Genomic DNA, 23,767 nt, shown 5'->3' with positions numbered 1-23,767 from the left:
GAATTCTCTATATATATAAAAAAACCTACAGTTTTGAATACATAATTTACAGTTTTCGACCTAGTTTACGAAATAGCAAATCTGAAGCCACTGTGACCTGGAAGTAGATTTTGTTTTTCTCTAATTTATTTAATTTATATAATATTTTAAGAAATAAATAAAGGACACCATGATTATCGATTTTATTGAAATATAATCGAATTTTATATCTGAACCGAAATACAGTTTTGTATTCTTTATGTTTTTTGACTAAATATATCAAAAAGTTGGATTTTTTTTGTTTTTATCTACTTAGGTAGAGAATAATTATTAATAATTGAAAGAATAAATAGTATTTTAAAAGACGATTAAAAGTTTTTTATTTTACTAATTTTGTCTATAATCATTTCGTTAAAACTAATTACAATTTAAATAAGAAATATATCAGTCTATATTTTTAAATTTCGTTTTCCGTTCATTCGACAATAATTTCAAGTTTTTATGCTAACTTCCGGTTACTAACTAATGGAAGATGGCTACCTCTAAAGGTGCCAATACTTACAATCGACAAAACTGGGAAGATTCAGTAAGTTTATTTTATTTATTTATCCTGTCAATTCGTTTAAAACTTTTTAAAAAATAGCACTTAACTTTAACATCTTGTTTGTCTTAAGTGTAAACGTACAAATTATAAACAATTTGATAATATGTGAGCAAAAAGTAGACCGGTATTCGTTGATATAATAACACGCTGTTTAAATTTTAAAGGAAACTTCGTATTTATTTGCTTCTTCACGAAAGCAAAATGTAACACAAGGTCGTTTTTAATGTGCCCCCACTAAAAGGGGCATTCTGGAAATAAGCAAAAATAAATATTGCCTTAGTATAGAAAGGTTTCCCGTATATAGCCCAATGGGGGTTGTTTTACTATACAAATAGATTCGAAAAGTTGTCAAAAAAAAAACAAAATAAAAATAAAAAAAAATATATATATATAACAAATAAATGTTATCAAAGGCAAGATAAGTTACTTTTCTACCAGACTGGATAAGTTTTTAGTGTTTTTATTTAATGTAAAATATTTAATCAGTTTGAAAAACACACAGTGTTTATTGATATATTTGAAAAAGACAAATGATGGCTGCCTCAGGTAGCCGCTGGCGCTACTTGTCTTTTCCAATACATTGATAAACACTGCATGTTTTTCGCACCGAATAAACATGTTACATTTAATAAAAACATTAAAAACTCTACCAGTTAGGTAGAAAAGTAACTTATCTTGCCTTTGATAACATTTATTTGTTATATATTTGTTTTTTGACACCCTTTTCGAATCTGTGTGTAGAGTAAAACAAATCCTTAATATATCCTTTTAAATAAGGCTATTTTAGCGTGCGGAAAAAAAAATAATGGCCGAAATCACCTGGTAAATCAAATTACCTCGAGCAATATATATATATATATATATATATATATATATATATATAATTTACAAGTTTCATCAAGTAAGTAATTTTTACGAAAAATTGTATATTTCGCCGTTGTCTTCGTATTCATAATTGAAAGATCGGTAAATTTTTACTTGGTTTCTACCTGAACATTTTCCTTTAAAATGACGACCTTTATAGGTTTTCGCGTATGCTGAAAACGAATATCTCATTTAAATTTTCCGCTAATAAGTAGTTTTCTGGATATTAAGTAATGTAATTCCTTATGTTAAAAGTGGTGGCCAGTCAAATATGTTGGTATTATTAGAAAGTAAAGTCCAAAGAAAGAATTCCCAACTGTTATGCTCTCCTCCTCGCAATTCTAGGTGTCAAACCCTAGCGCACATCTGTCAGAACTTCCTTCTGCTCTCTCTCTCTCTCTCTCTGACACACAGACTAATCGGGATGGTCTTATTGTCTAAGAAGGATCTAATTACATCGAGAGTATAGCCAAGACAGCTGCGAAGAAGGTAGGTTCTCTCTACCGTGCTAGGAAGATACTAACGCTCGAAAGTATCCTATACCTCTATAAGGCCACCATTCGCTCATGTATGGAGTATTGTTGTCATATTTGGGCTGGTGCATCTGCCACTCGTCTCCTGCTCCTAGACAAGGTTAAAAAGAGAGTCGCCAATCTGATAGGTCCTGAACTGTCATCTAAACTTCATGTGTCTCATCTACAAAATGTTGCATCCTTCTGCCTGTTCTACATGTACTTTAATGGTGAATGCTCTGACGAACTGCAAGCACTTGTGCCCCCTCGACGTAAATACCCCCAACAAACCTGACAAGCAGCAAAATCCCACCCCTTCATAATTTAGATCCCTAGATGTAAGAGAGCCTTTTACTCCAATAGTTTCTTCCCCAGAACTGCTAGACTTTGGAATTCCCTTCCGGGTCCCTGCTTCCCCAACTGTACTGACATGCAGAAGTTCAAGTGCAACGTGAACCGACATCTTGCTGCCCAACTCCCTACACAGTACCTCTGATGCCTATGTCCCTGATAGTAGCCCCCTACAACAAAGTGGCAATGTGCCTTGTTTGGGGTGAAAATGTAATAAAAATTATATTTAGTATTTTTCTAGTTATACCACATGATTTAATTTTCATTAGCACCCCTTCATGTCAGACTTTGTCAAAGGCCTTGGATATATTAAGGGCTACATCCCTGGCTTCCCCCCCCCTTTTCCAGTGCGTGGTATATGCGTTCAGAGATGACTGTTAGAATATCTGCAGTAGAACAACATTTCTTAAATCCATACTGTTTGTCAGAAAGAAGATTAGCTTTTGTAAAGTGATGGATTAGTGCTTGATTGATTAGCGTCTCAAAGATCTTAGCAAAAAGGGGGAGAAGACTGATAGGGTGATAATTGAGAGGGTTGGTCCCTTTGCCAGAATTCTTATACACTGGTACCATAGAGGCCATCTTCTAGCTATTACGGACGCAGGATTCAGCAAGGCATTTGTTGTAAAGTTTGGAAAGTCGGGGGCCAGCTCAGCTGAGCTGGCACACTGTTCAGCAAGGCGAGAGCAATGATATTGGTCCATGGGGGGCATCTCTATGTTCTCTGATGGCTTCCTAGTCAGCCTTTTTGTAATACTTTGTTGTTTTTAGCAATAGCTGCTCACCTTGGGGTTAGGATTCAAGTACGATGTCTACTGATACCATTAGGTGGTCTGCGTTTCTGAATGAACTTTGAGCATTGGTTGCACAATTCTTAGATACTGAGGTAAGGAATGGGACTAGAAGTGAAGCTTGCTGGTGGTCACTATCTGGTAGGCAGGTTGGGAACATTACTGTGTGAAGGAATGAGCTATAGATAAGCTATGAGCATCCATCTGCATTTGTGTAACCTGCGAAACCAAGCCAGTTTTTATGATGGACAATTAAGTCACCAAACACATGTATTTGGGTGTTATTATCTAAGGAGAGTGCTGCATCTATACTATCAGAGACATGATCGATTAGAGTACAATCCTGACTTGGGGGAGAATGGTAAAGAAAATATAAGTAACTAACACAGTGATGAAAGGCTAGTCAAAAGCACATAAAGGCCTAATCATCTGATTCCAGACGTTGCTCTCTAGTTAAAGGGGCGGGTGCTTTGAATATAGACTCCAAGTCCTTATGGCAGAGAGGGAGGTATGCTATCTTGTTAAAGTAGTTAGAGGGGATTGAGGAGTGTAGGTATGTTTCACTTAATGCTAAGATATCTGGAGAGTTTACTGAAAGGTAAGACTTCATCATCTAGATTACTTCTAAGCCCACAGATATTTGTGAATGCAAGACTCAAGGGAGGAGGCAAATTGATTTTGTTTGGGTGGTTGTCTGATTTGATAGTGGTATTATTGGGGTTGTCGTTTCATTTCATTACGTTTTAATTTCAGGTTGAGGAGAGAACGTTGGGTAATGTAGGCCAGTTTTGACGCTAAGTATACACACACAATAGGTGCATTAGCTGGGTTCTCTGTCTAGGAAGTTATGGCCTCGTCAAAGCCCATCAGAGATAGCAACAGGATTCCTTTCCATGCGGGACCTGTCACTACAACTATCTTGATATTATACAACTGATGATAGAACAGCTGCTGTAAGTGCTACCAAAGAGTTGTGGCTCCTGTACTGTCAGTCAGAAACAACAGCCAGACTAACTTCCAATAAGGTACCCTTAACCTCCAAAACAAGACTGGCCCACACCAACCAAGTGATCAGAAGTAGAATGCAAGCAAACCCAATTTGCTCAGTTTGTGAGAAAAAGAAAGAACTTGAGGATAGGAGAATGGCTTTCAATGTCCTAGTCATTAAACAATGTCAAATACAGTGTGGCTCCGGTGGGTCCTTATTATTGTACTATTGCGCCTGGCTAATAGATGAAGTGTGAAAGTCAGCAATAGGCAAAGCCTATCTGCTTAAGCAATGTAGGTTTGTAAACCGGATAATTTAAGGTTGTCAATCATGACTGAAGAGACTTCCTTCCCCCAGTTTTAATAGAGTTTTCTTTCTTCTAGATGGATGACCTGACAAGATCTACAGGTCTCTCACTGCGAGAAGGGTAACCATGCACCTGGTTTCTATGTTAGGTATTTCTACACTCCCGCATGAATAAGAATAATATATATAATTTATATATCTACTATTATATAAAAGGAACTCTGTCTGTCTGTGTCTAGAAGTGTTCTTACATACTTTTTGTATTGGAATGCGTCTGATGAGTATCGATGATTGATAACTAGAAAAATCTGATCAAATAAGGAACAGTCTGATTTTGACCGAAGTTAACACTTTTATACAACCTAACATCACAAGTATACTTGAAGTTTTTATCACCACACAAGCAGAAAGGCCCAGCCTATAAAATCAACTGTAGATTCTTTTAAGACGGGCATGTTCAAAATGAATGTTTCTTTTTAGAGCACAATTAAACCATGATACTTGACTTTTTATTTTAAACTTTAAGTGAAGACATTATTTAGAGATAATTTTATAAAGTCAACAATAGGTTCTCTACAGTGCAATGTAGATTACAATGTATTGTGAACTAAGTCACTGCGAGAAGTCATGGGTAGCTTCCTCCTGGTAGACTGAGGGGGATTCGATTACAAAAATATGGGAAGGTCCAACATTTGTTGATCTTCATTCAATCCTGGACAAGTCGGATCTTCCTGCTAGTCTGTTATATATGTGTATTATCATCTTTTTTGTTTTATTGTCTTTACTGTTAAATGCCAGAAAGTTCAATTTGAAATTTTTCATATGTTCCTAAGTTTGAAAAGATGGTTCTGAAGAAAGTGGCACGTTAAAACCAAGATGAGAATAGTAGTTCAAATAATAGAAATAATCAATCATTATCTAAAAAAAGATTTTGAGATCTTGTGTTTGTGGCTCCATTTTATTTGGGGGGGACATTCTCAGTTTCAGAAAAGTGGATTTTTCCGTTAAGTGGAAGGAGGGGGGGGGGGCACAATCCCAGAAAAGTGTTTCCAGTAGGTGTCAGTCATACATGAGTAGATTTGTTTATGGCGCGTGCACGCGCGTAAAAAAAATGGTTGCCAAAGAATACAATGCATAATACAACTTTTTATATCTCGATAACTACTTATTTCTGCAAAAATTCAATGCGATTTTCATATTCAGCATAGTCGAAAACCTATAAAAGTCGTCATTTAAAAGAAAACTGGAGGTGAACCTAATCTGAAAATTTACCAAATCTGTAAACAAATGTCCGTCAACTAACTTATGAACATAAGTATTCATTGTTTTATTTTTGTTTAGAAAACATAAGTTTTAAATTATGGAAAGGAAAAGAATATTTAAAAGAAAATTCTTTGAAAAAAAACTTAAAATGTTTTTGTTTTCTGGTGAGGGTATGACTTCAATGATTTTGGTGATCGTTTTTATAACTACAGTTATGACAATCAAGCAATCAGAAGCTTCAAACGTTATAAAAAATATTGAATTTTGAATCCAATTCAGTTTGCTGACTGAATCGTGACTGCATTGATTCTTCGCCGCCATCTTTGTTACTAGGAATTACTTAACACTCAAAATCGTGACTGCATTGATTCTTTGCAGATTTGATTTACTGCCGCCATCTTTGTTCAAAATAATGTCTCAACACTTAACAAAAACAATAACCACTTATTTTACTTGGGTAAAAAACTCTTTTAAATGAGTTAAAACACAAACCACTTATCCAGTTAAGTAAAAGAATAACTTACCTTGCCTACGATAACATTTATTAGGTTTAATTTGTAATCCACAGAGGTATGAAAATGTGGTAAAAAAAAAAAAAATGAAGATGTAACAAATAAATGTTACCAAAGGCAAGTTACTCTTCTACCTACCTCAATGAATTTTTAGTGTTGTAAATGTTTATCTTGTTCAAAAAACAAGTAGTGTCGAGCATTACAGGAGAACGAGAAAAAATAGCTGTGATGTCTCTTGAAGTCTTGACAATGACTTAAAAATAAACAAATTATACAAAATAGTGGTAGAAACCTACCCATTAATTTTCATTGCAACTTGAAGCCATTAAAATGAAATTTAATTTAATTATCCTAATTAGTTTAATGTACTTGAAAACATAATTGTAATCTGTACAAAATTTCTTTTTATTTTATATGCTACAAGCCATATTTTGTTAATAATTTGTTTGAATCGTGTCGTGGGAGCCATATTGGATTTTCTGGTCACCATCTTGAATTTTTCACAGTGTAATGATGACAAATGATAATGACCATCGGAATAATATTTTGCATGATGATAAAGCCCTCCCTCCCATTTTTTAAAGTGTTTTTTTTATGATGCTTCTACTTAAAGCTGTTAAAAGTAATTATGCTAATTAGTTTAATGTACATGAACATTTGATATGCTGCAAACCATATTTTAATTTCTTTGAATCATGTCATGGTAACCATTTTGGATTTCCCGGTTGCCATCTTTGATTTTCTGGTCGCCATCTTGGATTTTTCATTATGTGATAATAACAAATGATAATGTCCATCAGAATAATACTTGATATGATGATAAAGCCTTACTTACCATTTTTCTTAGCTGTTTTTATGATGTGTCTACTTATAGCCATTAAAATGAAACAAAATATGCTAATTAGTCCATAAGTTACCAAGTTAGATGGTCATAAATACAGCCAACTGAACTTCCATGGTATTATAATATGTTTTAAATTTCATAAAAAGATCTGAAGATACAGCTTTTTAAAGATGGGTTAAGTCTGTAAATTGTGCAAATTTTGTTACAATATTTTGGATGTATAATGAGGTATGATCCCGCACAGTCGGACGATTCTATTTATAAACGATGCTGCTAGGAACTGACGAATCGAATTAATTCACATTCTGCTACCAACCAATCAGAAACCAGAATTGCTCCATAAATAGTAAACCTTTTCTGTAGCAATTACGCATGTTTTTTCCGTCTCGACACGTAAAAATATTTTGGGGTGTGGAATTGTCTACTGCAAACCTGTCACCTCTCAACATTTGTTTAGAACAACAAACCATCGGAAACTGTTCTGAAACTAAACATGGCTTACACTTCTAGAGGTTATGCGCCCAGCGTGCGTCTTTATTTCGATGGATCCGAATCAAAATTCGAATTGTGGCAAGTTAAATTTCTAGGATATCTACGAATCCAAAAGCTACACAAAGTACTTCAAACACAACCTGAAAACCGAAACGACCCCGACTTCATTGAAAAGAACGCAACTGTCTTTGCGGAATTAATATAGTGCTTAGATGATCGAAGTCTATCACTGGTAATGAGAGAAGCCCTGGACGGCGGCTGCAAAGCATTAAACATATTGAGAGAGCATTATTTATCGAAAGGAAAACCCAAAATTATTTCTTTATACACTGAACTGACCTCTCAAATGAATGGAAGCCGAAACTATTACTGATTATATTATAAGAGCTGAAACAATTGCAAATTCTTTAAAAATGTCTGGTGAAGTTATAAGTGACAGTCTGTTAATTTCCATGGTCCTTAATGGATTACCGAGCGATTTCAAGCCATTTACCACCATGATAACCCAGAAAGAAAAACCCATGACTTGTAGCCAATTCAAGGTAGCACTCAGAAGTTACGAAGAAACTGAAAAAATGATCACAGAAAAAAACGAATCCACAAATATCATGAAATTTAAAAATACACACATAAAAACACCAAAATTAAATTATACCCATGCCAGGAATAAAAAACGCAACTTTGCCAAAAACAATTTTTCTCCTAAGAAAAGTACAAAAATTATTTGCTATAATTGTGGACAACCTAATCACAAGAGTTTCCAATGTAGATACAGGACTCAAAATGGTGACTCCATTAAAAATGTAGAGAGCTCTGTTAGCGAACATACATTTTTATTTTCGTGTACGTTTAATGCTTCAACAAACAATAATAATTTTCTTGTCGATTGTGAGGCCACGACACATGTGATTACAAAGGAATCTGATTTTATCAATTTTGACCCCAACTTTAAGCCACAAAATCATTTTGTAGAACTAGCTGACGGGAGTCGAGTAAATGATATCGTTTTGAAAAGAGGCAATGCGAAAATCTCGCTAAAGAACAACAAAGGTGAACTGTGTTTCTGTATTCTAGAAAACGCTCTTCTAATCCCAAAATTTAAACAAAATATATTTTCTGTATAAGCTGTCACAAAACAAGGTGCAAATATAAATTTTAGCCCCAATAAATCAAAACTGGTATACCCAAATGGAACTGTATTCGACATTAAAGAAAATGGAAGACTATATTATTTAAATAGCGTAATCCCATCGAAAACCGCATGCCATGATCTACAGACATAGCATAAAATTTTGGGGCATTGCAATATTCCTGATATCAAAAAGTTGCCGATTGTAGTTGATGGAATGAAAATACAAACATCAAAAAACTTCAACTGCGACGTCTGTATGCAAGGGAAAATGACAAACTATCAAAGCAAGATACCAGACAAGAAGGCTAAAGAAAATCCTATCAATGGTGCATTGTGACTTGAACCGTGGCCTTCGTTATAAAGATGGCCGGCCAGCTGAAAAAATGACGTCATCGCCGAGGTCCCAACAAGCAAGATATGTGGAACTCTTAGACTGTCAATAATGAACAGTAATTTTTACAGACAGCGTTACAAAACTTCAAAATTGGATTAAAATTAAGAAATAAAGAAAGAACACAATGATTTATACTGAAACTCATCTAATATTAATAATAAAAAAATAATAAAAAAAACACAAGTTGTTTGTTTAAGTATATTATAAGCAATTGAATATTTCGTTGTATTATAGATTTTAAAGATTAGAATGCGTTCTTTAATTACTTATAAGTTACATTTTAAAAAAGTGAAGGAACACGATTTGATTTGAAATAAACTTGAAGTTTATTTAATATAATTAAATGAAAATTATGCATGTAAGATTATGAATATTTGAAGCAGAACACAAGCAAAACATTTGATATGAGTTAAGACAATAAACAAATATTAAAATTAAACTATTTTTTTTAATCAAAATGAACAATATTTTTTTAAAATCAAAATGAATATTTTTTAATCAAAATGAACAATATTTTTTTAAAATCAAAATGAATATTTTTTAATCAAAATGAACCACAATATTTTTTCAAAATCAAAAACAATATTTTTAATAAATTCATGAAATATTGCACAGTAAAAAAATAATTAACCTAAAGAAAAAATCATGTTTCTTATTTAAGATTATTTCACCACATAACAAAAATAACATGCAAAATCATTTTTTTATATCCATATTTTCAGTTTGTTAAAATACGTGGGTTTGTATTACTGTACACATAGATTCGAAAAAGTTGTCAAAAAACAAATATATAACAAATAAATGTTATCAAAGGCAAGATAAGTTACTTTTCTACCAAACTGGATATATTTTTCGTGTTTTTATTCAATGTAACATGTTTATTCAGCTCGAAAAACATAGTGTTTACCGATGTATTCGAAAATTCCAGATGGCGTCTGATTCTCTTTTTAACACGGTAAGTTTGGGGAAAGGTGTTATAAATACAAAACCGGATAAAATACTGTTAAAAACTCGCTCAATATATGTTACCGTGACATAGGTTGACATATATTCGGCGGGTTTTTAATAGTATTTCGTATAGTTTTTTATTTATAACACCTTATCCCAAACTTACCGTGTTAAAGAGAGAATCAGACGCCATCTTGAATTTTCAAATACATCGGTAAACACTGTATGTTTTTCGAGCTGAATAAACATGTTACATTGAATAAAAACACAAAAAATATTTGGTAGAAAAGTAACTTATCTTGCCTTTGATAACATTTATTTGTTATATATTTGTTTTTTGACAACTTTTTCGAATCTATGTGTACAGTAATACAAACCCAATTACGTTAATGAAATGAACTGTAAGACCACGAGTGAACGCGCGTTTCTTTTTTTTTTTTAGTTTAGTTTCATATATATATATATATATATATATATATATATATATATATATATAAAAATAAGTATTTTTAAATTTTATCTTTCTAGCTTTAAAAAAAAGTTTTAAAATTTTATCAGCCGGCATAATTTATTTTTAAATATTTAAAAATTTCAAGAAAATTAATTTTTGCTAGATTTTTAAAACGTGTGTCAACAGCTTAAAAAAAATCGTCTCTTCAAAAGAACGTGTTTTAAAGAGTCGATGTTGTCTCGCATTTTCATTAGTTTTGTATGCTGTAAAAAATTTTTTTTTTAATATTAGCAATTTATTTGAAGCTTCTTCTTTTGAATGGTAAAAAATTTAGGATGATAATCTTGAATTAAATTATAGTTACATCGTGTTAAATACAGGGCGGGGGAGCACGTTAAAACTTACTTTGCTGAATGGAGATGGTGTAAAATCTTTTTTTTTTTTTTACTGCATTATAATTCTTCTTTCGGAAATGAAAATACTGTCACTTTTTGGTCCTTTACGATAATTTCCTCGGCAATTTGGAACGATGCACCGTGAAGGCATTTTAATAAAAAAAGAAATATTACACTGACTTCAAGACGTTATGAGTGACTACGGGTGACAAGCAACTAAGGACTATCCGTGATGACGTCAGCAGATTAAATTATTTTTGCCCACCGGCCATCTTGTCTTTTAAGACGGTCTTGCTTGAACGGTCCTGTGGAACCGATGGCCAGAGAACATTATAGATATGTGTGGAATTTCGTAGATGACCATTCAGGTTTAATAATGGTTTACTTTTTAAAGAACAAATCTGATACCCTGCTAGCAACAGAAAAATATCTAGCCAACATGGCTCCCTATGGTGAAGTCAAGTGTATTCGCTCTGACAACGGTACGGAATTCACCAATAAAGACTTTGAACTTTTACTAATTAGCTATCATATCAGGCATGAAAAATCAGCTCCTAGATCGCCACACCAAAACGGGACTGCTGAAAGAGTGTGGCTGACACTTTTTGAAATGGCAAGATGCCTACTCATTGAATCAAAACTCCCTAAAAACCTCTGGACGTACGCACTTATGGCGGCAGCCTATATACGCAACAGGTGCTTTAACAAAACACTATGTAAAACTCCATATGAATCTTTCTGTGGTAAAAAACCAAATTTAAGCAGAATGCATATATTTGGTTCAACTTGCTTCGCATATATAGATAAAAAGAGTAAATTGAATATTAAAGCTGACAGAGGTATATTTCTTGGATACGATAAAAACAGTCCAGCCAATTTAATATTTTTTCCAGAGAAAAATAAAATAAAAAAGAATCCGGTGTGTAAAATTCACAGACACGTTTAATTTTACAGACGAAAACCCGTCATATGAAGAAAATTAAATTATATTTCCTCAAATAATTAAAACAAACGAAGACAATAAAAATGACGGAAACAAGAGTGTCCATGATGATGATGATGATGATGATGATGATGAAGGCGAAAGATATCCCAAAAGAAATACAAGGCGACCCAATTTTCTTGTGGTCGACAATATAAAAGATTATCAAATCGACTATTGCTATTCAATGGAAAATGCGCCAAAATGCTTTAACGAAGCAATTAATTCAGAACATTGTGATGAAAGGAAAATTGCCATGAAAAAAGAAATAGATGCCTTAACCGAAAATGATACCTATACGGTAGTGCTTCTCCCAAAAGATAAACATGTTATTTCTATAAGATGGGTCTTTACAAAAAAAAGACTACAGCATTAGGCGTAGAACAGTACAAAGCTAGATTTGTTGCTAAAGGGTACTCTCAGATTTACGGTATAGAATATTTTTCTACGTTTTCACCAACCACAAACCTAACGACAATCAGAATTTTACTGCAAATCGCATTTCAGTCACATGCTTATATGCATTTAAATAGAACTGACTTAAGGCAAAGTATCCAGTGAACCATGCATTTTTTTTGATATTTGAATGGTCATAACTCTAGTTCTACTGGGTTGATTTTAAAAAAACTAAAGATTACTTTGATTTTTTATGCTCTTTTCAATGATGCTGGATTTGAGTTTATTCGATGTAAAGAAAAAATGATGTGGTATTGCTAAATTAAATACTGAAAATTTCATTAAAATTAGCTGATTTCTTGAAGTTTGGTAGCTTCTACTTTTTCTAACCTACACTCCTCCATTCCCTCTAAACATTTTAACATGCCTGGTTATCTTCCACTCTGCTGTAAAGACTCAGACAGACATATGTATGGGCTTGAACTCTATATCCGTAACACCCTCCCTCTGACTAGAGAAACAAAACTAGAATCAGATGACAAGGCCTTTATGTGCTTCAGACTAAACATGCAACATAATATTAGCTACTTGTATTTTCTCTACCGCTCTCCCTTGACCCAGGACTGTACCCCAATAAACAAAATCTCTGACAGCATAGATATAGCACTCACCCTTGATACTAGCGCACAAGTACATGTATTTGGTCCACCACAGTAACTGGCTTGGATTCTCTACTAACACAGACGTAGCTGGTAGCACAACACATAGCTTCTCTATATCTCATTACCTATCACAGACGGTTACATTTCCGACACGTTTTCTAGACCAGGAAGATTTATATGCCTCACTTGTAGATCTATTTCTGACCACAGTTCCCAAGGATTATACAACGAATGCCCACAGCCCACTCGGGAATGCTGATCACGCTGTGATAATGGTAGAAATCGCCCTAAATTCTTGACCCAAAACTAAAGACCCACTGCTCAAAACAACGAGGTATTACAAAAAGGCTGACTGGGAAGCCATCAGGGATCTCATCAGAGATGTCCTATGGGGAAATATCTTTTCTCTCCCAGCTGAACAGTGTACACATGAGACCACTGAATGGTTCAAAACTGCAATTGAAGCACATGTTCCCACACGGAAATTCTATAGCAAGCCCCACTCTCCCCAATGATTTACTTCTACTTGTGCAGCTGCCATTGCTCAAAGGCAGCATGCATACTGCAGATTCAACCAACATGAGTCCAGTTCAAACAAACAGAAGTATATAAAAGCTAGAAGTAATTGTAAGAGAGAAATAGCGACAGCTAAGACAGAATACATTGAAACCACCAGAAAACGCATCGAAGCACAGAAATTAGGCACCCGTGGTTTCTGGAAAATCTACAACAGTGTAGTAAATAATGGGCAGTCAACAATTCCCCCCACTATCAAACGATCATGAGGTTGTTTGCACGGCAACTGAGAAGGCTAACCTGCTTGCCAGTCGGTTTGCCTCTAACTCCACATTGAACCCAGCACACCACTCCCTTTCTGACTTTCCTTTGTGGACAGATGCCACACTAGATGATTTGAAAATCACCCCTTCTCAGGTACATGGTATCATAAAAATCCGGGACACTTCAAAAGCATGTGGACCCGATCTCATCCCAGATGTGCTATTGAAAAAATGCTCTGTTGAGGGTTTTTTTTTTTTTTTTTACAAGGTGGTCACCACTTATCAAGGCCTGGAAACCACTCAGGGATAAGGGTTATTGTATGTACAGTACGTTAGTGTGGAGATTTAATAAAGTATCTACTTAAGGGGGCGGTTCATCAGGAATTCGTTTATGTTGGACTTGAAGACATCCAGGTTGTAGTCAGGTCGGAAGCAAGCAGACGGAACAGAGTTCCACAGGCGTGCAGTTCTAAGAAAGAAGCTTTGTTCATGGAATCTACGTTTTGATTTAGGCACAGATAAAGAGTGGGGAAAATTTTTCACAGTGATTTCAGCTAGACGGGTGTTTTTCGTAAAAGATTGGCGAGGGGAAAACCAGAGATTGGAGCTCAGACGAGCACCTGCCATGGAAATAACAATAAAACAAAGATAAGCTTGCAACGTCTCTTCTGTGAGAGAGAGGTTGCAGGGAAGAGAAAAGGGTATCCCCCACTAAGCCACAAAGTCTATTTTGTACTCTGTCAAGGCAGGATAGGCTGTTTTTAGCAGCTCCTGCCCAGATGTGGCAGCAGTATTCCATCCTTGGACGTACTTGGCTTTTTTGCTCCAGTTCTCTCCAAACTTTACAACAAATGCCTCAACGAATCTTACTTTCTTGACTGCTGGAAAACCGCTTCTGTGGTATCAGTTTTCAAGAATTCTGGCGAAAGAACTGACCCATTATTGCCCCATTAGCCTTCTCTGCTTTTCGCCAAAATATTTGACTCCTTAATTAATCAAGCTCTAGTTCATCACCTTACAGCTGCTGACTGACAATCAATATGGATTTAGGCAAGCTCGTTCCACAGCAGATATCCTAAGTGTAATCTCTGAACCATATGCCATTCACTGGACAAAACGGGAGGGTAGAGCGGTAGCCCTCGATATATCTAAGGCTTTTGACAGGGTATGGCATGATGGTCTTCTATGGAAAATTAGATCATATGCTATCACTGGAAAAATACATAATGTAATTAAATCCTTCTTAAGTAAGAGAAAAATCTAAGTTGTCCTCGACGGTTGTACATCTTAACAATATGATATAAATGTGGGAGAACCTCAGGGATCTATCCTTGGACCTTTATTATTCCTGATATTCATAAATTACTTCCCTGATAAAATTGTTTCTGAGATGGGTATATTTGCTGATAACACCACTCTCTATAACAGACACGAGGGAAAAACAAATGAACACATATCTAAGGAAATGACAGAAACACTAGAGGATGACCTCCAATCTGTAGTGGAATGGGGACAAAAATGGAGGGTCACATTCGATGCTGCCAAGACTAAGCTTGTTTCCTTCAATAATTACAAGAAACCTTCTCTACCACCAATAGCAATGGCCAAGAACACAATACCCGAAAGTACTTCCTTTAAACTCCTTGGCCTAACGTTTACAGGGAACATGAACTGGAATAGATACATTGATAGCATTGCCAAGGCTGCTGCAAAGAAGGTGGGCTCTCTCTACCGTGCTACAAAACTACTTACGCCTGATATTATCCTATACCTCTATAAGGCCACCATTCGCCCATTGACGAAATATTGCATACTTCTGCCTGTTCTACAAGTACTTTAATGGTGAATGCTCTGATGAACTACAAGCACTTGTACCGCCTCGACGTGAACACCTCGACAAACCCTACAAGCAGCTAAATCCCACCCCTTCACAGTAGAGATCCCTAGGTGTAAGAAAACCTACTCCAATAGTTTCTTCCCCAGAACTGCTAGACTTTAGAACTCGCTTTCGGGATTCTGCTTTCCCAACTGTACTGACATGCAGAAGTTCAAGTGTAATATGAACAGATATCTTGCTGCTCATCTCCCTTCATAATGCCCCTGCAACTTATGTTCCCGAGAGTAGCCCCCTACTTCAAAGTGGCACTTGGCCTTGTTTGGGGTGAAAATTTGAATAATAAAAAACAAAAAACTTTGTGTGTGTGGGGGTCTGTGACTCTAAAACAGAGTCCCACAAACTTCGGAAACGCTTTTAGAAACCCATTCTTAGCATGGGGATAAGGTGTTTTGTAACTATTCTGTAATTTCTCCTAACAATGTAATAAAAAAGGCCATCATAAAATATAATTTTGTTTTATTTAATTAAAAATTGTTTTTGTTTAATTTTAATAAAAACAGCTTCACTCGACCACTTGATTTATTTAAGTAAAAAACACTTTAAAATAAATCACACAAATCACTTATCCAGTTAAGTAAAAGAATAACATATTTTACCTGTGATAACATTTATTGGGTTTGTTTTACAATCCACAGAGGTATGAAAAAGGGGACAAAAAACACATATATAACAATATATGTTACCAAAGGCAGGATAAGTTAATCTTCTACCTACCTCAATAAATTTTTGGTGTTATAAATATTTATTCTGTTCGAAAGAAAAGTAGTATCGAGCATTACATGAAAACAAGAAAAATGGCTGCAATGTCTCTTGAAAGTTTTGAAGTCTTGACAATGACTTAAAAAAAATTTATACAAAATAGTGGTAGAAAGCTACCCAATAACTTGAAGCCGTTAAAATGAAATTTTATTATTATAATTAGTTTAATGTACTTGAAAACATAATTGTAATCTATACAAAATTTCCTTTCATTTAATATCCTACAAGCCATATTTTATTGATAATTTCTTTGAATTGTGTCAGGTCGCCATCTTGGATTTTTCATGGTGTAATCATAACAAATGATAATGTCTATGAGAATAATATTTGCATGATAATAAAGCCTTACCTCCCATTTTTGTTAGCTGTTTTTATGATGTTTCTACTCAAACTCATTAAAATGACAATTATACTAATTAGTTTAATGTACTTAAAAACATAATTCTAATCTGTACAAAATTTTCTTTAATTTGATTTTCTACAAGACATATTTTATTAACAATTTCTTTGAATCGTGTCGTAGTAGACATCTTGGATTTTTCATGATGTGATACTAACAAATAATAATGTCCATCAGAATAAAACTTCCTATGATGATAAAGCCTTATTTACCATTTTTCTTAGCTGTTTTTATGATGTTTCTACTTAAAGCCATTAAAATGAAACTGAAATAATTAGTATACAAGTGAGAGGTTCCTTAACACAGCCAACTAAACCATGATGGTATTATAATATATTCAAAATTTCATAATATCTTAAAAAGATCTGAAGATACATTTTTTTTAAGATGGGTTAGTCTGTCAATTGTGCAAATTTCCTACCATTTTCAGTCACAAGCTTATATGCATTTGAATAGGACTGACTAAAGACAAAATGTCCAGTGAATCATGCAGCTTCTGATACTTTGAATGGTCATAACTCTAGTTCTAATGGATCAATTAAAAAAAAAAAAGATAATATTTTGTTTTTTTATGCTCTTCAATAATGCTTGATTTGAGTTTATTCGATGTAAAAAAATTGTGTAGTATTGCTATTTCTATGGGCGTCTTTTCTGTCATGTCTGTGTATATGTTGGCACAGTCTTTTGGCAAACGTTATATCAATAAACTGCCTCTGGTACAAACATTGTTTTCTAGCCACAATTGTTTTAATGCTTTTGTGGCTTTTCAAAAAACAAAAAAACTGTCTCGTTGGTTCATAAGCACATTAATCAGAGTTGTGCATCCCAGTCTTCTGTTGAAAGTGTTGGCTGATAAATGTGATGCCATTGTCTGTCAAGATCTTAACTAGTGTGGGCCACGCTTATAAAATATGGATTCAAACTGGCTTACATCTCTTGCTGAATCTTGCCGACGTGGAAGCCACTAGATTGCAAATCATGAAGGGTTGCAATCATTGAGATAAATATAATGGTCACTGATGAGTGATGTTCACTTCTGATGCCAACTTGAATAAAAGTTGTGGTTCAGAAATCGATTTCCTCTTTTCAGTTAGAATTACAAGTTTGTGAAATCTCATATGGATGAGTTCTGTCAATATGCCATTAAAAATAAAAATAAAACATATAGTCAACAGTGATTCAAAGGCTCCCTTTTCTTTAGTTACTACTGTAGGAGAGGGCATTACTTTTTTCCCTAGGATTATTTCATTTATGCTTGGAGGAAGGCATTATTTTTTTTTTATTTTTTTTTCGTATGACTTGACCATATGCTCGACATATTACGAAAATCAACATGCATGTTTTGATATATTATTTTGAAATGCAAAATAAATTTGGTTACAATTTCATGAAGTTTTTTAGTGTCTTTTATATATTTGTACAAATAATTAAGGAAACAATCTTTTTTATTCATGAATTATTAATCATTAATTGTATTTTGCTTTCAGGAATTTCCAGTTCTTTGTCAAACATGTTTAGGAGACAATCCATATATTCGTATGGTAAGTAAAATTGATTCTTGCAACTTATTTAACATTTTTAAAATGTATTATTACGTAGATGGGATTTTATTGTTATTTAATTTATGTGTAACTAAAAGAAATGCTCTTGAATAATTGAGCATTCTGGTAATTTCTTCTATTCAAAAAACTTATGATTTTCCATTAAGTAGGGTTGATATTTTATGACCTTTGAGGTCAGCTATTGTTCTATATACAAGGATGAGAACCTTCTGTAGAATTATACAAATTTTGATTTTGTTTTGGGTAATTTTTTTTTTTTTTTTTTTTTCTTAATTCATCCAGATTTGTGCAGAATTTGTTTTGTAGGTCAACCTAGAAGTCTGGAAAGATTTTCATAAATCTAGCAATAAAAAGAAAGAAAAATGAAAATGTTTGTCACATCCAATTCACAAATCAATCACAGAGTAACTGCCATTCTGCCGTATAGAATACATTTTCCCGTCTTATGAGTAAAACATGTAATTTCACTTTCTTGCATACAAACCGGTGAAAGTGGAGGCTGATTCGTTTATGTCAAAAAATTCCGCATGCAAAGTTAAGATGCCGGAAGTGGTCTCGGTTTATCTAAATATAAAATGGAAGTCAGTAAACAGGAAACGAAATACAAAACCATATAGAAAAAATTTATTTAAAAAAACTAAAAAAAATATTTTAGTTTTAACATTTCTTGTGCTATCATGAAATAATAAAAAATAATAAATTAAATCTCCAGATATGAATTGTATTACCTCATCTTTATTTCATGTTTTATTTCTTCCCACTAACCTTTCACTAATCTTCCACTTCCCTTTGAAGTTGTTCCTATCAACCAGTACTTCAATCAACAACTTGTCTGTTGCCATTGCCTCCACATTTTACTCCTCATTCCCGTCATCTCTCCTCATTCCCGTCATCCCTTCCATACAAAAATGTATAAAAATATTATCTATTCACTTTGACACAGTTTCTTTTATTGGAGAAATGTTTTTGATTTTGGTTTTTAATATTTTGCAGGTTTTTTTTTTTTTGATTTTTCCATTTAATTTTGCATCTTTTTTTTTTTTTTTTTTAAATAGATGAAAGAAAAATATGGGAAAGAATGCAAAATATGTGTTCGACCCTTCACAGTATTCCGGTGGTGTCCTGGTGCTCGAATGAGGTTCAAGAAAACTGAAGTTTGCCAAACTTGTTCAAAGTTGAAAAATATTTGCCAAACATGTCTGCTTGATTTGGAATATGGTCAGTATCATCTTCATCAAATTCTTCCTCACATCAATAAAATGATATATTTCATACAACACAATATAGCATCAGACAAAGCCAAATTCTTTGCCAAAAACTTTGCAGCTAGTTCTACCCTTTGCGACCAAGGCCAGCAACCCCCAATATTTCCTCTGGTATCAAAAAACACGTTATGCAATGTACAAATATCTGCATGTGATGTTGCCAAGCTAATCAAAAACCTTGATTCCAGTAAAGCAACCGGCCCTGACAAAATTCCAATTATAGTATTCAAAAAACTTCAACCAGAACTAGCACCCATACTTATAAAACTGTTTAAACGTTGTCTTAAGGAGAATTGCTTCCCATCAGCCTGGAAAATCTCATCAATATGCCCTGTATTTAAGAATTCAAGTGATCGCTCATCTCCCTCTCAGTACAGGACAACATTTCTGGAACGACTTAGTTCTGGATATGATAACCAGCTCCCCGGCTGTAAAACATGGTAAAGCGATAAATTTCCTTTAAATCCATGGATTGACATTTTTTTGGCTTTGTCTGCTTGACGAGACTTCTCTTTGAGTTCTCGGCATCATTACTGGCTGAGACTGTTTTGCTAGAATTGTATGTTTTATATGACAAGCAAACAACAAATGTTCCTTTTTTTTTATATATATATTTTTAATATTTTTATTTATGTCAATTTTTTTATTTATTTATTTATGTCAATTTTTTTTTAATATCTTTATTTATGTCAATTTTTTTATTTATATTTTTTTATTTATGTCAATTTGAAGAAGGAGCTTTTCTTTAACTGAGAGTTGGCTGACACATGACCCGTCCGTTCTCAACAAAGTCAAGAGTCTAACTTTTTGCAACCCACCTTGTGCGGCGCCCAACTTCTGACTGAATTATCTGTTTCTCTCGTGAGGATGAAAACAAGAGGGAAGGGGATAGATACATATTAAAAACAAAGACACTGAAATTTTTCATTGTTTAACAAATCCTTGTATGCGAAGTAAATTTGATTTTTTTGTGCTTGTCAACCTCCAACCTTTGACACAGTTGAGATTTTATAAACATCCGAGCTAATATCAAATTTCATTGAATACGCGCTTTGAAGTCGCCATGTTTATAATAACATGATATAAATTATGTCTAAAGTAGGCATAAGGTTTTTAAATGTCGGGAACTGAAACTCCCCAAAAGAGGCTATTATTTTGCCACACTAATTAACACCTCATCTCGGTTATGGTTGACAGAACAAAAACAATCTACACCATGGATTAAATAAAGGGTTCTGTTTGAAATTCTGTCTAGGTTCTAGAGTTCAACAGTCTTTGTCAAACTCTGATACTCTTACAGAATTTCAACCTAAGCCATTGTGTTAAGCCACTGGGAGGGAGTAGAGTGTTCTTGTTCTGTCAGTCATGATCAGGTAAAGGTATTACTTATTATTTGTTATTTGGGTTAAAATTTAACCTCCAACCTCTAGAAGACTCACTTTGAACTAATTGCAAATCAGCACCTTTATTCATTGTGCCACAGGTCAATATGAACTAAATAAATGGTTCAGTTCATTATTAATTATTTAAATAGGATTTTAAAACGTTTGTTTTAGTACTTTACACTATAGTGTTTTTATTTCAATAATCGATTAATATTAAATATCTATGCTGGTGATATCGCTCCCTATTCTGGTGTTGCTTCTTCCCCATCTCCTTTGGAACAGTTGAAATATACAGCTATCTAGATGTTGACCTGAGTTCAGTTGTGAATTGAAGTATGAAACGGTTTGTTTCATTTAATCCCGTTATGACTCGGCTTGTGTCTTTTGATTTTCTTATGTTGGTTACTTCCATGTTGATGTGCCTTAAAACAAACGAAACGTGCAAAATGATTTTATGATGCTTTTATTGTACGCGATTGGTCTGACAAGTTTCTTGTTTTCTTGTAGGTTTGCCTGTGCAAGTAAGGGATGCTGCTTTAAAATTGCAGGATAACATCCCTAAATCGGACGTTAACAAGGAGTATTATACGCAAAACATTGAAAGAGAAGTAAGTGAACAAAAACAACTTATTTTTATATTTTTGTTCCAGCTGGGGTTGGGTCATCCCAATGGATGTTAGATATTGTTATTTCAAACACTCCAGTCAAGAGATTTTTTTATAAACTTTTTTTCAATGTTTCTATTTTGTTCTTTTTGGGATGGAGCATCCTAATGGATGCTAGTGCTAGACATTCACCTGCTATCTCATACATGAGAGGACTTTTTAAGATTCTAATCGTCTTTTTATATGCAATTGTTTGTATCTTCCTTGAATTTGGTTCACAGGGTATATTTGTCAGGTAGTTTTTGAAATGCTTTTTCATGAGTCCAGTTGTATCTATAATTGCTAGAATGAAGGAGATCTTAAGATTCCAGTTTCTTTTCATGTCGAACATAAGACTTTGGTATTTCGTTATCTTTTCTTTCTCAAGTCTATTTAACCCAGCTTCATTGGCAGCACTAACTTCTACTAAGGTTGCTTCTTTCTCCTTTTATTTTCATGTGGATTAAAATAGGGTTGAATAATTTGAAAATATGAATTAAGTTTGTATGAATCTACATTTGATTGACTTGACTTTTATTCTTTCAAGAACTTACAGGACTGACCATGTAAAGGATGCCAACATCTGTAAATGAAAGTAGTTTTATGGAACTAACTGGATTTGAACCTGACACACTTTGGTCGTCAGTTCCCATGATTACACCATACCCCCCCCCTCTTCCCCATTTATATAAAAATAACAAAATCGATTAAAACTTTTCAACAACCGTTGATTTAATTTTTACAAGCTGCACCAACTGGTGGCTCTTTTGCTTTCATTTTTTAATGTTTTTCTAAGGATTTTGGATGATCACACAGTAACTGTCTCAAGCGATTGCATCATGAGAAATAGACGGTGTTAGTTGGCAACCCCACCTAATTTCTTGTTTGTTTCATTTCAATATTTTCTTTATAAAAAATAAGAATATTCATAAACTGAGTTTTTTTTTTCCAAATAAATATATTTATTTAAAATTTTTTTTATCAAGCAGATTTTCAGATTGCTTAAAGTAATATAATTGAGTATATTTAAAAATAAAAAAATGTATTTGAAAAAAAAAATGGTGTACAGATATTCTTATTAATTATATTTAAGGACAATATTGAAATGAAACACAAGAAATTGTAAAATTTAATTGGGAAGGTTCATTAAATTGACTAACACAATCCATTTCCTATGATGTAGATAATAAGCAATGGCTCAAGTTAATATGCATGATTGCCAGATTTTGAAAATTTAATATGGTTTCGTTTAGTCATAAAATTGAACATATTTATAATAAATATTTATAATAAATATTTATTATAAATATTTATAATAAATATTTATAATAAAATTGTTAATGTGACATTTTAATCTTTTCTTTTTCTAAAATGGTTGGATTTAAATAACTTTCAAACTTAATTCAATGGTCATTTGTGAATAATTTTAAAATCAGTTTAAGTGAATTTCTATTTGGCAGTTTAAATGATTCCAAATTTCTTTCAAATCTCAAAAGGCCTCAAAGTAATTCATTTTTCCCCAACTATTAACAAAAGATTAAAATAGCTAACTAGTTTATGAATTAACTGAAATGCATTCTGATGAATTTAATTTCACAAAATTATTTTAAAAAATAGGATTAAAACGTTTTATATGATATATCTACTATTGCATTTTAGACTTCAACACTCATTCAATTAATAGTAAAAAGAAAATGAATTCAACATGGTAGCTTTCAAATCCAATGTAAACAAGTTCTTGTTTAGCCGTCTCCATAAATAATCAAATTCTACTCATTTTACACCATTAAGGATTACTACACTATCACATTACATTTATTAACACTTATCCTCGACTGGCCTTCGGACCTTGATAAGTGGTGACTTCCAATTAAAAAAAAAGAAAGTAATTCATGTAATCGTGAAAACTCTTTTGCATATTTATTAAACTTTTTTGTTTTTGATTCATTTCATTAAACAATGTCTTGAGATTGCCATAAAAGTATTTTTATGAGTAGCAATCAATTTTATTACAAACTATTTTTTTATTCAAACTATTTTTTTTTTTTATTCAAACTATTTTTTTTTTTTATTCAAACTATTTTTTTTTATTCAAACTATTTTTTTTTATTCAAACTATTTTTTTTTTTTATTCAAACTATTTTTTTTTTTTATTCAAACTATTTTTTTTTTTTATTCAAACTATTTTTTTTTTTTATTCAAACTATTTT

General features: G+C 33.2%; 1 protein-coding gene across 1 annotated transcript in view; it reads left to right on the top strand.

Annotated features, from left to right (window-relative positions):
* The first annotated feature begins 383 nt into the window (after positions 1-383).
* Positions 384-23,767, top strand: part of LOC145284954 (pre-mRNA-splicing factor RBM22-like) — a 46,850-nt gene continuing 23,466 nt past the window's right edge. Inside the window, exons 1-4 of the mRNA XM_080134055.1 lie at positions 384-565; positions 18,189-18,242; positions 19,319-19,481; positions 21,421-21,521. Coding sequence (XP_079990181.1) covers positions 512-565; positions 18,189-18,242; positions 19,319-19,481; positions 21,421-21,521 — 372 coding nt within the window. The 5' untranslated portion in view covers positions 384-511. The remainder of the gene's footprint in view (positions 566-18,188; positions 18,243-19,318; positions 19,482-21,420; positions 21,522-23,767) is intronic.

Source organism: Euprymna scolopes, chromosome 9, assembly GCF_053919585.1.
Source record: "Euprymna scolopes isolate OS-2025 chromosome 9, ASM5391958v1, whole genome shotgun sequence".
NCBI lineage: Eukaryota > Metazoa > Mollusca > Cephalopoda > Sepiida > Sepiolidae > Euprymna > Euprymna scolopes.
Note: the sequence above shows the minus strand (reverse complement) of the source record. Positions and strands in the feature narration are given on the sequence as shown.